The 14,291-nt window shown below is 39.6% G+C and overlaps 1 protein-coding gene across 1 annotated transcript in view; it reads left to right on the top strand.

The window, feature by feature from the left end:
- The window catches only part of TRIO (trio Rho guanine nucleotide exchange factor), a 255,846-nt gene that overhangs the window by 130,425 nt on the left and 111,130 nt on the right, over positions 1 to 14,291 (top strand). Inside the window, 4 exon segments of the mRNA XM_051799299.1 lie at positions 732 to 901; positions 1,806 to 1,980; positions 9,492 to 9,687; positions 10,285 to 10,451. Of these exon segments, the coding sequence (XP_051655259.1) occupies positions 732 to 901; positions 1,806 to 1,980; positions 9,492 to 9,687; positions 10,285 to 10,451 (708 nt within the window).

Genomic DNA, 14,291 nt, shown 5'->3' with positions numbered 1-14,291 from the left:
TACCTGGGTAGTATACACCTAGGGATTTTTGTGTAAGCTGCAGCGCATGGGCAGTTTGGAGCAGTTTTGCACATGTGAAGCAGGGAGGAAAAGTGCTGAATTAACTGGTAGAATTGCTTATGATGATTTTTGTCGTAATAGCATGAAATTGAAATCAAGGGGGCAAACACAACATGAGAGAACAATAACTTCACACATCTGGTTTGTCTCTGTATTTTGTTTTCTAAAATGCCCTTTCTTTTTCCTTTTTTTGAAGGCCACTGAAAAGTGTTATGTTGTCTGTGTGCATGTGTCAGCCTGGCAGTGCAAATTTGATGGTGGCTACAATACATCTCCCTTCCTTCCTTCCTTCCTTCCTTCCTCTCTTCTCTCAGGGAGTGTTACCATAGCATTTTTCTCCCAGGGACTCTCGCGCAGAGCTGCAGATGGGATTCTCGCTATGAACTCTGTGCTGCTCAATCGGATACGCTTCGTTCTGTAGAAGGAAAATGGGAAAGAAAGGGTGACTTAGCAACACGGATAAAGCTTTCCTGGTATTTCCAAGAAACGAAAACTATTTGAAACAAAGGCTTGTTTTCATTAATATGAAGATGGGATTTTTCTATGAAGAAAAACAAATCCTCTTTTTCCCTGCCACCTCAGTCTGTTTTCTCTTGTCCAGTGAGACTGATTTGGAATAGTGACTGCCTGATCCTTGGGCTTACATTTCTTGCTTTTTCCCTCTCCTTTAGCTGTGGACGTGGCTTGAAGAGCTACAGAAGGAACTGCTTGATGATGTCTATGCTGAGTCTGTGGAGGCTGTTCAAGACCTGATTAAACGTTTTGGTCAACAACAACAGACCACTCTGCAGGTTACAGTCAATGTCATAAAAGAAGGTGAAGATCTTATACAGCAACTAAGGTAAAACAGATTCTTATTTCAATCTCTTCTCACGTTCATCTGATGTTCTGTGAGGCTTTTTCTGTTTTGAGGGTAGAGGTAATGTGTACAAGATATGACCTATACTAAAGCTTGTAAATATTAGGACTACAATGATTTTTCATGCAGTACTGACTCTAACCTCTATTTACAGGAAGCTCAGCTTATAAACACTATCTCCACAAGAAGGAGATTTTGTTTACATTAGCTACCTTTTTGATAGGAGCAATTGTATGTCTTTGTAGTCTGACATGCAGGGCTCCAACACATGCAGTGTTTAGAGTTTTGAGCAGCAGCCTTTTTATAAAGAGACACTTGAATTTGTTTTGCAGACTGATAAGTAACTTCACTGTAGTAAAGCCCATCAGTTTGCAGTCCATTTCATTCATTAGCAATCTGAATAAATAAATTTGGGCCACAGCTGCTCTGGTACGTCTCCTTTCTGCAGAAGATTAGCATATCTGAATTTGCAGGTTTTATACTCAGGTAAAAGATTAGGTAATTTTTTTTAATTGACTAATTTGGATTTTCTTTTACTGCTAGGAAGATTCAGTAAATAGTTATCATATGCCACTTGTTTTCACAATGGAAGGGTTTGTCTCTGGTTTGAAATTTTACCTTTCCTGTAAACAGAATGTCTTTACATGATGAATAGGCCAAAAAATGAAAGTAATCAAATTTCCTAATGCTCTTTCAAATACTAAAACATAATTCAAATTTTTATTCACAAATATGTACAGATTTAGCTTTCATGTAATATGGCTTGCACTAACCTTTTCTGAAACAGGCTTATATTTTGTGGTCATGTATAGCGTCCAAATTGTATGGGATTTTATTCAATAATACTCTTTTTTTCTTCCTCCTCCCCTTTCTCTGCTTTGAATAGGGATTCTGCCATTTCTAGTAACAAGACCCCCCATAACAGCTCGATCAACCACATAGAGACAGTTCTGCAGCAGCTGGATGAGGCCCAGTCTCAGATGGAGGAGCTTTTTCAAGAACGCAAGATCAAACTTGAGCTGTTTCTGCAGCTCCGCATATTTGAAAGAGATGCAATAGATGTGAGTGTCTGCTTTTGGGCTTGAACTGCACGGACTTCTCTAGTGTACAAACGTTTATGCTGAGATTGTTGCGTGGTTGCAGTAGCATGTGGCTCAAATGACTGATAGACTTAGTTCTTGCCTGACCTGTCTTGTATGTGAAAGTGTCAGAAGAGTGCAGAGCTGAGCTTTTTGATAATAACTCAAGCTCTGGTTGGCTCTCAGTGCATCTTTAAGCAAGCATCTAGTAAAATCATGATGTGTCAGTTGCTTTGTCTGGTAAGTTCAGTTTGAAAATCAAACTGCCTTGATATATCTAGTATGCCTACAGTTATTATGAATAAGACTTGCAAGATGGTTTTGTACAAATTCTCTAAACTGGTGCTTTGTAGTAGCACCCCTCTTCTCTTTCTTTTGCAAATCAGCAGTCTTTTTTCATTTTGTAGCTACAAGTAGTGTTTGGAATTATGTCTTATCTTTGGGGATGTTGTATGGGCTGTCTGTTGTTTTTTTAAAATAAGATTTTTTTTTCACCCCTGGAAATAATTCAAAAGCAGTTCTAGTGCCACATCCCTACAAAACTTCAAGTTTTGAAACTGTTCAAGCTTTGAAGGTGTTATGGTTTATCAGTTGTAGAGTTTCTGTCTGTGTGCAGAGACACGTACAAACAGACATGAAACTCCACAGGGAGCTTAGGTTAATAGAATTGCATTATAAAGCTTCAGCTAAGTTCATATGACTTTTGTAAAACCACTAGTGCTGTACGCAGTGACTGATACCAAGTTGGTGCCTCAGAAGGTTCAGGGTTATCTACTGGTAAATTATCATGATTGAGTGTATAACGACTTATCTCAAGGATTTGGAAATCAGGAGTTACAATGATAATTCTACCTTTTTGTGTATTGTAAAAGCTGCAACTGTTTATGAAACTCTTGATTGATTGGTGTAAAGGCGAAGAGGCAGGTGGCAGAAGTGATAGCTTCTCAGGTTTTAGTGTTTTTATGTCTTAAAATCAGGATTAGATGTCTTTGCTGAAGTCTGGTTTAGCTAATCACATTGTTAAGTGCAATGCAGGAATAGACAGACCCAGTTCCTTGATCAGTGCCCATAGAGGAAGTGAGAGTGTGTGCTCCGCAGTAATAACTGTGGTGTAAAGGAAAAATAAGAAGATTTTTCTTGCAATTTTGCAATTCACAGTGGCCTGCAGAGAGTTTGCTACTTTGATTATGTGAGAGTAGCTGTCTCAAATATGCTTACAGTCTTTGCAGGAGTAATCTGCAGTGCTCTATGTCTATGAGATGTTCTCATAACACTTTTACTGAGGAAATGACAGACGTGGGGCAATGCATACCAAGAAAATAATGGAAGAATTAATTGTGATAAATGTTTGAGTGAAGTTCAGACTAACTCTGTAGGTTACATAAGCCAGGATTCTACAAGAGCAAAAGGCTGGTGGGAGCTTGTGGGAGCCCAGCTTAACAGATGTGTTCTAGTCCTGCAGTGCAGGACAACACCTGTATAGGTAGTAGTACTTCTTGTACTGTTATTTAGTGGTGCTCGTATGATTTTTCACTGGAAAGCTGCAAACTCGAACTTCATAGACTAGAATATACTGAGTTGGAAGGGACCCACTAGGATCATCGAGTCCAATTCCTGGCCCTGCACAGGGCACCCCAAGAATCACACCATGTACATGAAAGTGTTGTCCAAATGCTTATTGAACTCAGAGAGGCTTGGTGCTGTGACCACTTCCCTGGGGAGCCTGTGCCAGTGCCCAACCACTTTCTGGGTGAAAAACATTTTCCTAATATCCAACCTACACTTCCCTTGACTCAGGTTCATGCCATTTCCTCGAGCCCTGGTTACAAGAGTGAAGAGATCAGTACTTGCCCTCCTGAGGATGTTGAAGACCACAGTGAGATCTCTCCTTAGTCTCCTCTTCTCCAGACTGAACAAACCAAGTGACCTCAGCCATTCCTCATACAGCTTCGCCTCTGAACTCTTCACCATCCTTGTGGCCCTCCTTTGGACACTCTTTAATAGCTTAGTGTCTTTTTCAGATTGTGTTGCCCAAAACTGCACACACTTGGCAGGTCTTGCTTTTTCTAAAGCTGATACTTGGCATGCATTACATTTTGATATGTACAATGTAAAGCAAAGTACCAGTTACAGTTGTTGAAAGAGTTGGTGTGATTTGTCTATACAACTTGGAAATAAAAATTGTGCTTATTTTAGATTGATGAAGAGTCCTCCAGGGAAGAAAATTACCCTGGCTGCAGTGTCTTCAGCAAAATGTTTATTGTTTTGCTGTCTCTGTCCATGTCCTCTCTGCTTCCTCAGCAAAGCACACTTCTCTTTTCTCTCTCCCTGAAGGCAGACATCTGTTCAGGAACTTCCAGGAAGAAAATGTGGAGACTAGTTTCAGGTCAGTTGTTTGAAAGCAGTAGCTCAGCTGAAGTAACTTGATAATGAGGAGGAGCCAGATGCCAGCTAGGAATTTGCAGACCTTGTTTTGACCTTCTCTTTCCTCGAGGATTTTGTGTGACTGGTCCAGTCAATTAAGACTTGCCTGTAAAGGCAGTTCATTCAGGGGAGTGTCCTCTGAGGACAGCTTTTCTGGAAGGCAAGTAGTGTTTTTAGCTTCTGTTAGTGCTTGCAAAATAACATAGGCTAAAATGGGAGAAATGGCTCTTCTAGCACTGCAGGATCGTACCGTGCAGCTGTGCTTCTGAGGGCAGTGGTAAGATTTGCTGCCAGGGTTAGTTCCTTTCTTCTCCTTCCTCTCCCTTTATTATTTGCTGATAAAATACTCTGTTTCTTTTATCTTACAGCTTTTGAGATACTCCTGCTCTTCTGAAATTGATGTAACTGCAGTACTGTCTGCTTTGCCCCTGCTCTTAGTATACAAACTTGACCTTCTCTATCCTTAGCAGGATTTTAAGTGCCATTGGTTGTGAGATATTTGAAGGACTCCTTCGTAAATGCCTGTATTAACTAAAGACAAGAATGAGCAAAATAGTGTAGGTGAAGAGTCCCTTGCTGGTGTGAGGAAGATGTGTATGAACTTAGCCAGTGAGAAGGTAACACTGGTGGCAATGTATGCAGTCCAAAATGTGTTTGTTTCATCCATGTCTGTGCACTTTTACATGTCTGTAACTTAAATGCCTCGAGGCCTATGCCAGAGCTCTACACAGAGCATACCACACACTTTTCAACTCACAGCTTTATCTCAACTCTATTTTTGGACCACACTTACAAGATGCCTGTTAAGTTACACAGCTGAAAAGACAAGGATGCAAAGTGCTGGATCACAGAGACCTAACTCTTCTCCCTTTCCCATTTTTCCTTTTTCTTTCTCCTCAGCACATAATATTTTCCAGGTCTTGGTTAGTGCTTAGTTGATACCAGGAATGCTAGTTAGATTCTTCTGAGAAGAGACCCGTGGTTCTTTATTTCTTTCCCACTCGGTGTGAAAGAGTCGGCATCCCTTCTGATTTATACCCTGCCTTATTTTCTGTCAGTGTTACCTTTAGTTTGACAAAACATGGGAATGTCAGGCAACTCAGAATCTGCACTAGGAACTTCTTGAACATACGCTATGGTAAGTAGTTAGGCCGTGTTTATGCTGGGATGTCCATGTCCTGAGAGCAATATTAATTTGTGATTCAGTTACTTTAGATGTCTATTAGTCATTAATCTTTTTTCTGTTTGTTTACTACTAATTGTCTTGACAAAACTTTACAAACAAAATAGGAGCCTGCTTACCCTAAAAGTGTTGTCTGTAAAGCAGAACTTGAGGGGAAGCACTGACGAGTGTGAGCAGAGGGGGCTCGGTGCATGGTTTTTTGGTATTAATTCTGCCTCAGAGCATTTCAGATTTGCATAGTGGGTACAACGGCTGAAATAGATCACCTCGCACTACCTAATTACTGCTGAAAAAAATGTAAGGATTACTGCCATTGTTAGGGAACCTGGCTGGGATGGTCGCTGATAACTTATCTTTTGAATGAGTCTGGGAATATGCTAGCATTATTTATTTGAGTTGTGGGCTTCCTGGTATTTCGAAGGGTTAAAGGAATGTATTGGTTTTGTTCAGAGTGTTTCAAACTGCTTTAAACAGTGTATGTGCCTTGATCTTAACCATGGGGTTGTATGAAATAGCATGGGAAGGAGCTACAATTCCTAATGGTTGGTTGTTGTTCTTTGGAGGCACTATCACTGAAACTTCCTGACTGAGGTGACACGCAGTATTGACCTCTTAAAATTAGTTGTTGTTCCTTTCAGGTAGAATGAATGTTAGGATAGACCAAGAGGATATGGGGACTACAATCAATTTCATTATTATTAAAATACTGACAGCCACAGCAGTGTCATATTGTGAGCTTACTGTGTGTTTTACTTTATTTCCACTCAATTTGCTAGTAAGAGAGGTAAGGTTTTGGTGTCTGTTCTGAAGGGAGGTAGACTGGCTTTGCTTTTAAAACAGTGTCATAAATGTGCCATGTTAAATCCTAAGCCGCTCTGTAATGGTGTTTAGCAAGACAGTGAAAGGTGGTGTTTTGATGGTGGAGTTTCACATCCTTCTTTAATGCTCAGATTTCTCAGTTTCACAAAGTCTAACTACAATTATTTCTTCAGGATAACCTTTGAATGTTGTTAACTGACCTGGATGAAAATAAGATGCTAAATCTGATTTCTGAGAACTTCTCTAAGTGCAGTGGATGAAGAAACAAACATTAGATAACCTCCACTGCTTTTTAATAATGGATGAACATAGAATTTCAAAGACAAGTTGGAAAAGCAGGTCTGAGGTGCCCAAGAACAGAAAAGCAGGGGAGCAGAAAGTAAGCAGGCTGGATTGTCAGGAAAACTTGAAGTTTTTTAAAAATTTCAGATCAGTTAAAAGGAGATGAAGAGAGGTGATGAGACATGTTCGGCATGGATCGAGCAAAAAGGATATGAAGGGAACTTGTTAAGGATTTTGTGGGAGATGAAGCCTGTGTGTGTGTGTTTAGGCATTACGAGTGGTATTCCCTCTAAATAGATTGTGTGTGTGATGTTTAAAGCCCATGCAAGAAAGATGAAAGAAGCTTCAAGCAGTGGCTAAAAGCTGTGTCTTCTATATATCTGTATATGTCTACCTATATATCTTCCTGAATACTTTGTCCATCAGCTTTTCTGTTTTCAGTGTTACCCCTGAAACATGAGTTTCTGCCTTTTTTCACTGTAGTAGAGCTAGCTGATCAGGATTAAGGATTGTAAATAGCTACCCTAATAGTTTGGTATCTCCCATTCATGACATGGTGTGAAAACCTGAATACTTAGTGAATCAAGTAAAACTTTTGCAGAACACATTTAAAAAATTAAATAACTCACTGGTGCCACAATTTTAAAATTAATTGCTTGACGTGTCCATTTTTCTACAGTGCTATGTGAGCAGAATGGAAAAAAGCCTTCAAGAAAGATTGTAGCTGACTACAGAAACTTTATACAGATGATTTAACTTTGCTTTCTCCTCAATTCTGTTTTTTTTCTAGAAGGCTTCTTTTCCTGGAACTTCTCTTGTAGTTTAACTGTCTCAGTAACTTCGGAGGTATTGTGGCCACTTGGAAAGGGTACTGGCATCTTTCTTTTGGTGACAGCAAATGACTTTGGTTAAATATTTATCGCAGAATCACAGAATATGCCAAGTTGGAAGGGACCCATAAGGACCATTGAGTGCAACTCCTAGCCCTGCACAGGACCATCCCCAAAAGTCACACCATGTGTCTGAGACTATCATCCAGACACCGGTTGAACTCTATCAGGCTTGGTGCTGTGACCACTTCTTTGGGGAGAGCCTGTTCCACATCCAGCCACCCTCTGTGTGAAAAACCTTTTCCTGATATCCAACCTAATCCTTCCCTGACACAGCTTCAGGCCATTCCCTTGGGTTCTGTCACTGGTCACCATAGAGAAGAAATCAGTGTCTGCCTCTCCTCTTCCCTTCACAAGGAAGTTGTAGACTGCAATGAGGTCTCCTCTAAGTCTCCTTCAGGGTGAACAGACCAAGTGACCTGAACCGCTTCTCATATGTCTTCCCCTCAAGTCCCTTCACCATCATTGCCCTCCTTTGGACACTCTCTAAGAGCTTAATATCTTCCTTAAACTTAATATCTATCTTAATATCTCTATGCTCAAAACTGCACACAACATTCAAGGTGAGGCTGCACCAGTACGGAGCAGAGAAGGACAATCCCTTCCCTTGACCAGCTGGCAATGCTTTGCCTGATGCCCCCCAGGATACGATTGGTCCTCCTGGCTGCCAAAGCACACTGCTGACATGCACTCAGCAACTTTGTTGCTAATGCCCCTTTAGTCAGAACCTCTTTTTATTGTGTCTTGCTGCATAAGTAGGTATTTTCTTGTCATTTAACACCATTCACATCAGTTTGTCCTACTCCTGAAATTGTAGAACGCTGGAACTAAGCCATACTTCCTTCTTGATATTTATAATTTTGCTTTCCCAATGAACTCCAATAGTTTGTGCCAAAACTCTGCTGAAAAGTCTGAAAAAAAATTTGATTACAGGCTTGAAGAATGTGACTTAGACTTTTTTGAAGTAACTGATGCATCAGATCTGTGCCATAGGAACTCAACCCGCGTTGATCAATGAGGATTGCAAGCATTATCTGTTAACCTTAAAAACAGTTTTGTATCCCAGTTAAAAGGGATGTTTTATATTTCAGCCAGACTTTGCCATATAATTTGGAAAATGCACTTGGGTGGATAGACCCAGGAGGACTTATTGTTGTGATGCATATGTTAAAAAACCCCAAAACTTTTTTAGCTACCTTTCTTTGGACATCTTATGATTAAGAATAAAATCCAGAATTGAATTGTAAACTGAAGTGTAGCCGAAAGATGTCAGCAATCAAATTTAGCTCTGACATTGCAGTAATATTGTAATAAAGTATGCTTTTGATTTTACACCATTCACTAAGTACCCAGCGTTGTGATAAGTGTGCTTCTCAGTTGTCAGGCAGAAGTCAAAGATGCTCACAGCCTGATACTTCCTGCCCACAGAAGGGTAGAGCTGGCTTTCTTGTAAAAGGACTCAAGACTGGCATAATTGTAAGCTAAGCTGAATCTTGATGTGTGAATTATTACTTGGTACAGTTTGAAGAATTGAAAAGATGTTTCAGATCCACATTTTCCTTTAAAAGCAGAGATAAGGACATGTTAACTTTATCTGTTTCACAAGTCGTGTTAATGAAAGTGTGCCTTAAATAAGACATGGGTACCCATAGGGTTGCAAGCACTGGTTGAAGGAGAACTGTAGTGGTTCTCAGAGTCTTTTTGTTTGTTTGCCAAAAGTTAAAATCCATGCTAAGATAGCCTATGTCTGAACTATGTTTGAACCTGATCAGTGAAGTTAATCAGCAATGAGCAACTTGAGTTCCCTACCTTGGTCATAAGTGCAACATTGGAAATTAACTGGTTTGTGTTGTGTAATGAGTAATTGAACATTATCGTCCTCCTTTTTTCACCAGATAATTTCAGACCTCGAGTCTTGGAATGATGAGCTCTCTCAGCAGATGAATGACTTCGACACTGAAGATCTTACAATAGCAGAACAGAGGCTCCAACATCATGCAGACAAAGCCCTGACCATGAATAACTTGACCTTTGATGTCATCCACCAAGGGCAGGATCTGCTACAGTATGTCAATGAAGTGCAGGCATCTGGTAAGATGGCTCCTTTGTGCTATTTCAGGCAGTGGCTTTATAAGAATTATCCAGTTGTCTCTCCATGGGATGTTTGAAAATAACAGAGATGCTGGTTAACTGTAAACTGGAGACATGTGGGCTCCTTTATACTAAAATTGTATGATAGTGTTCATGAGAGCATACTGTTATTATGGCACATAATTTTCTTCAAAGAGTTGGCAACATCTGAAGATGTTTAGTTTTTAAAGAAAGGGATTTCACTCAACAATTCAGTAAAATTAGAGTAAATAAGGGGGAGTAAGTTTTATAATTAATGAGATCAGTGCAGTCAAGCAAAAATTTTCAGTTTTCAAGTAATGTCTTCCTTTTTTGTTCCTTATGCCCCTTCATGTGATATTTTTCACTGTGTACAGTCACCTAGAGTAAATATCAGACTTTAAAAAAAAATTAATATTGCACTTTTAGAGTGCAAAAACCTATGCTCGTAATGCAAGTGCTCTGAGGATTAAGTTGAACTTGGCAAAGAAACAAGAAAATTAAGTGTAAAACAATGGAAATGGGCTATTTCTCTTCAGAAACCTTGTAAGTCATTCACAAACGACTGTCTGATTGCAGGTGTCGAGCTGCTTTGCGATAGAGACGTAGACATGGCAACTCGCGTCCAGGACCTGCTGGAGTTCCTGCACGAGAAGCAGCAGGAGCTGGACGTGGCGGCCGAGCAGCACCGCAAGCACCTGGAGCAGTGCGTGCAGCTGCGCCACCTGCAGGCCGAGGTCAAGCAGGTACGGCCCACCCCGCATCCCATTAGAGCTGTTCCACACCTCCTGGAGAGCTCTGTTCCCATTGCTTCCAGCTGTATAACGTCTTTCACTGGGAGAGGGGAAGGACTTTGACCACCTAAGAAACTTCATCCGCCGTTAACATCAAGTGCGTTTTTTTAATTTGCATCACCCGTCCGTATTGCTGCATGGATCTAGAGTACAAGTCATGAGGACCAGCTGAGGGAGCTGCGGTTGTTTAGCCTGGAGAAAAGTAGGCTCAGGCCAAACCTTAATCGCTGTCTGCAGCTACTTGACAGGAGGTTGAATCAAAGTGGGGGGTGGGGTTTTTTTCTATGGTTTTTTTTCCCAGGTAGCAAGTGATAGGACAAGAAGAAAAGGCCTCAAGTTGTGCCAGAGGAGGTTTAGGTTAGTGTTGGGTATTTAAAAGTCATATAGATATGACATTGAGGTACATGGTTTAGTGGTGGACTTGGCAGTGCTGGGTTAACAGCTGGACTTGATGATCTTAAAAGTCCTTTCTGACCCAAAGTACTTTGTAATTCTATAAATACAAGTCAAGTATTTGAAGTTTAGAGCGATTTAAACTAATGTTAAACTATACTTTTATCATCTGTGTGGTGATGAATGAAAATGCTTAGTCATAGTCCCTGCATACTGGCCTAATTCTTTTTGGTAAATTGTTTGAAACATCTACAAATAGTGATAACATAATATCAACACGGTGTATTTTCCGTGAGAAGAAAAACAAGGTTATGTTTTTCCTGGCAATAAAGGAGCAACTTTTGAGGTCCTTATATGAGAAACACCTAAACCTTTGGTGAATTTGAGATACTGTGGGCAAAACCACTGAAGTAGGTGAAAGTTTAAAAAAGAAACAGAACACTAGAGAAGGTAAGAAGTTTTGATCTTTCTCTCACAGAAGTCTGCCACAGTCTGTTGTCTTACTGTGGTCCATAATGGCTGCCAGTGCAACTTGTCCTTTCTTCTGCTTGTCATGAGCTCTTAAAAAATTCATCTCCCTCATGTGACCGTGACTGACAGCCCCAAAATTGCAAAGGAATATAGAAGGTGTCCAGTTAGGATTAGGAGAGGTGAACAAGAGGTTCCCAAAGTATTTCCAGGCAGTGGTTGGTTACTCTATAGCAGCAGATGCAAAGTCTCTGTGTAGTCTTGACTTAAAGGAATGCAAGAAAATGGTCGTGCCTCTGTTAGTGGAATATAGGCATCAATCAAATACATTATGTTCTATTTCTAGCCTTTGCATACTCTGCTGAACTGTTCTGTATCCATCTTAACACTTATCTTCATAAATGCAAATTAGAGATTACTCCTTTCACGTGAGTAATGGTTGAGGTACAGTTCTTGTAGATCAGGATAGTTTCTGTACTCAGTTGCATATTATCTTGAGGATAAAGGAAAAGGGTGCACATCTGTGAAGGAAAGAAAAAAATAAAAAAAAAAATAAGTGAATGTCAGCTGAGGCAGTCTCATCCCTTTGTGGTACATCAGTGGGTTAGGATGGGATGGGTTAGTAAAAAAAAGAAATTGTTAATTTCCATGACACTGAAATAACATTCAGTAAAAGAACAGAATATAGCACTTTTTAGGTAGTGTTTCAAAGAGACACTATTTAAGTAGTTATCTATATTGCATGATCACACAATAAAGTGAGTGCATTGCTCCACTAGCTTTGTTTGTATGCAAGTTAAATGGGACAGGAAAGACACATGTGTTTAAATCCTGTGTTTGTGGAACAGCTGTCCTGTATTTTGGCAGATATAGACAGATTATGAACATCACAATTGCAGAGGAATATCCATGTTGCACTTAGTATGTGATTTGTAGGTCCTTCTGTAAGAATTTAGTAACTTTTTTGAACTACTGCTAGCCCTGACTGAAAACTCAAGCTGAAGTTCAGATTTTTAAGAAAGCACTTGAAAAGAAAGAGTTTATCCTATAATAAAGATATAGGTTGTACACTATTCTAACCATCTGGCTTTTCCTGGTAGACTGGGATTTGGAAGAAAAAATGTATTCTGTTTTATATTCCTAGAACATACCTCTATATGTTGAATTATATGCTGTAGTAGGTGTGAATTTTCAAACAAACCAACATAAACATGTAGCTGACAGAATGTTTGTGTATTACTTTTCCAGATTTTTATTGCACAGATTAACCTGCAATACTTCCCCAACCTGAGGCCTAAAAATTGAACGGAACTAAAACTGAATGTTAGTACATTGTCTCACAGGATTTCTTTTGATCCCCTTTGGAATGGCTTTGAGGCTACTAACTCTTAGTTTTGTGATTTCAGTTGCATTTTCAGACAACCACATCTGATTTATTTTAGTTTTTATTAGGTATCAGAAAGCATGATCTTCTCCTGAATCCTCTACACTGGGAAAAACTTCATAGCTGAGCAGGTCACAGCAGGTGCTTTACCTCAGAGTAAAATAGCATGATAAACCTCCTCTTCAGTCTGTTTTGTTTATATTTTGTTGTCTGAAGCAGTGAACACATGGTTTTCCAGTTCAATTACTGTGATTTTCTATCAGATTTATTGTTAACGAATTGGGTGTAAACGCACTTATTATGTAGATGGGATACTGTCTCTATAGCAAGATTTCTAACAACATTTCTATTTGAATTTTTCCTGCCAAATCAACATTACTGCTATTGAATTTTCACTCACCCATATGTATATATCTATCTATATAAAATACATAAACATATATAGCTTGTAGTCATGCAAAGAGGTTAGACTGAAATACAACATGAATTTAGACAAATACTTGCAAAGATTCTCTTCAGTACTAGGTAGTGAAACTTGTAGCTTAGTGAATTCTTATCATATAAGCACAGAAAGTAGATAAAAGCATTCAGTATTTCTTCTTTCTTAACTAGTGTACCAGTACTTCTGCATTGAAGTTCTATAGATCAAGCCTCAGTACTAGGAGGAAACAAGGGCCAGAAGACAAACAGAGGTTTAAAGAAAACCTGCAGAGAATTTACTTGTCAACTTGATATGTCAGAGGTGCAGAAAGGGCAAGACCAGGTAGAAGAGAAACCTTGGAAGATTGGGGGAAGACGTTTCTGACTGAAATAGGAAGTGACAGTTGTATGTGGGTAAAAACAACATGGAAAGGAAAATGTGACCATTTTTTACAGGGCAGGGACATATGAATAGGTGGAGGCAGAGAAATATAATATCTGTCTCATCCAGAGCTCCACTTGCATGTTTGCCAGACAAAGCTTTTTTATTAATCACATAAAATACAGCTGTTGGATTACTTATTGCTGCAATCGCTCCCGCATACTCACTTTGTAGAATGAATGCTCTATTCTGTTTAAGGTCAAAATCTCTACCAAGCTCCAAACCCAGTCCAACTGGTTTTAGTATGCTCATTAAGCCTTTTTAGTGCAATATTATCTGCGGTTCCGATCATGGTGTATGTTCTTGGGTATATAACTATATATTCATATCTGTACAACAGTGTACAGATACTTGTATCATCAAAAGTACCTTGAACTGCTTTGTCTTTCACAAGGAGATCTTTTAGCTTGGTGCTTGAGCTCTGATTATCCCAAAATACTACTCAGGAAGAGTATCCTGGCACTTCGTATAATGCCATATGGATGTGAAAGCATAGCTAGGAGAGCAGACTGAAGCAGGTTGTCTCATAATCATGTTTAGTCAAAAATCAGTCCAAGAAACTAATCCTAAATCAAGCATTTATCTAACAGACCTGCCTATTTGACCCTTTCAAGTGTCCCAAATTCTGTTTTGCTGATGCTGTACTGATGTTTTTATAGCCTGCTGTAAGCTGCGAGGGGAAAGA

The sequence above is a fragment of the Manacus candei genome, unplaced genomic scaffold, assembly GCF_025592945.1.
Source record: "Manacus candei isolate 608988 ecotype Guabito, Panama unplaced genomic scaffold, ASM2559294v1 h1tg000049l, whole genome shotgun sequence".
Lineage (NCBI taxonomy): Eukaryota > Metazoa > Chordata > Aves > Passeriformes > Pipridae > Manacus > Manacus candei.
This window is presented reverse-complemented; position numbering and strand designations above follow the sequence as displayed.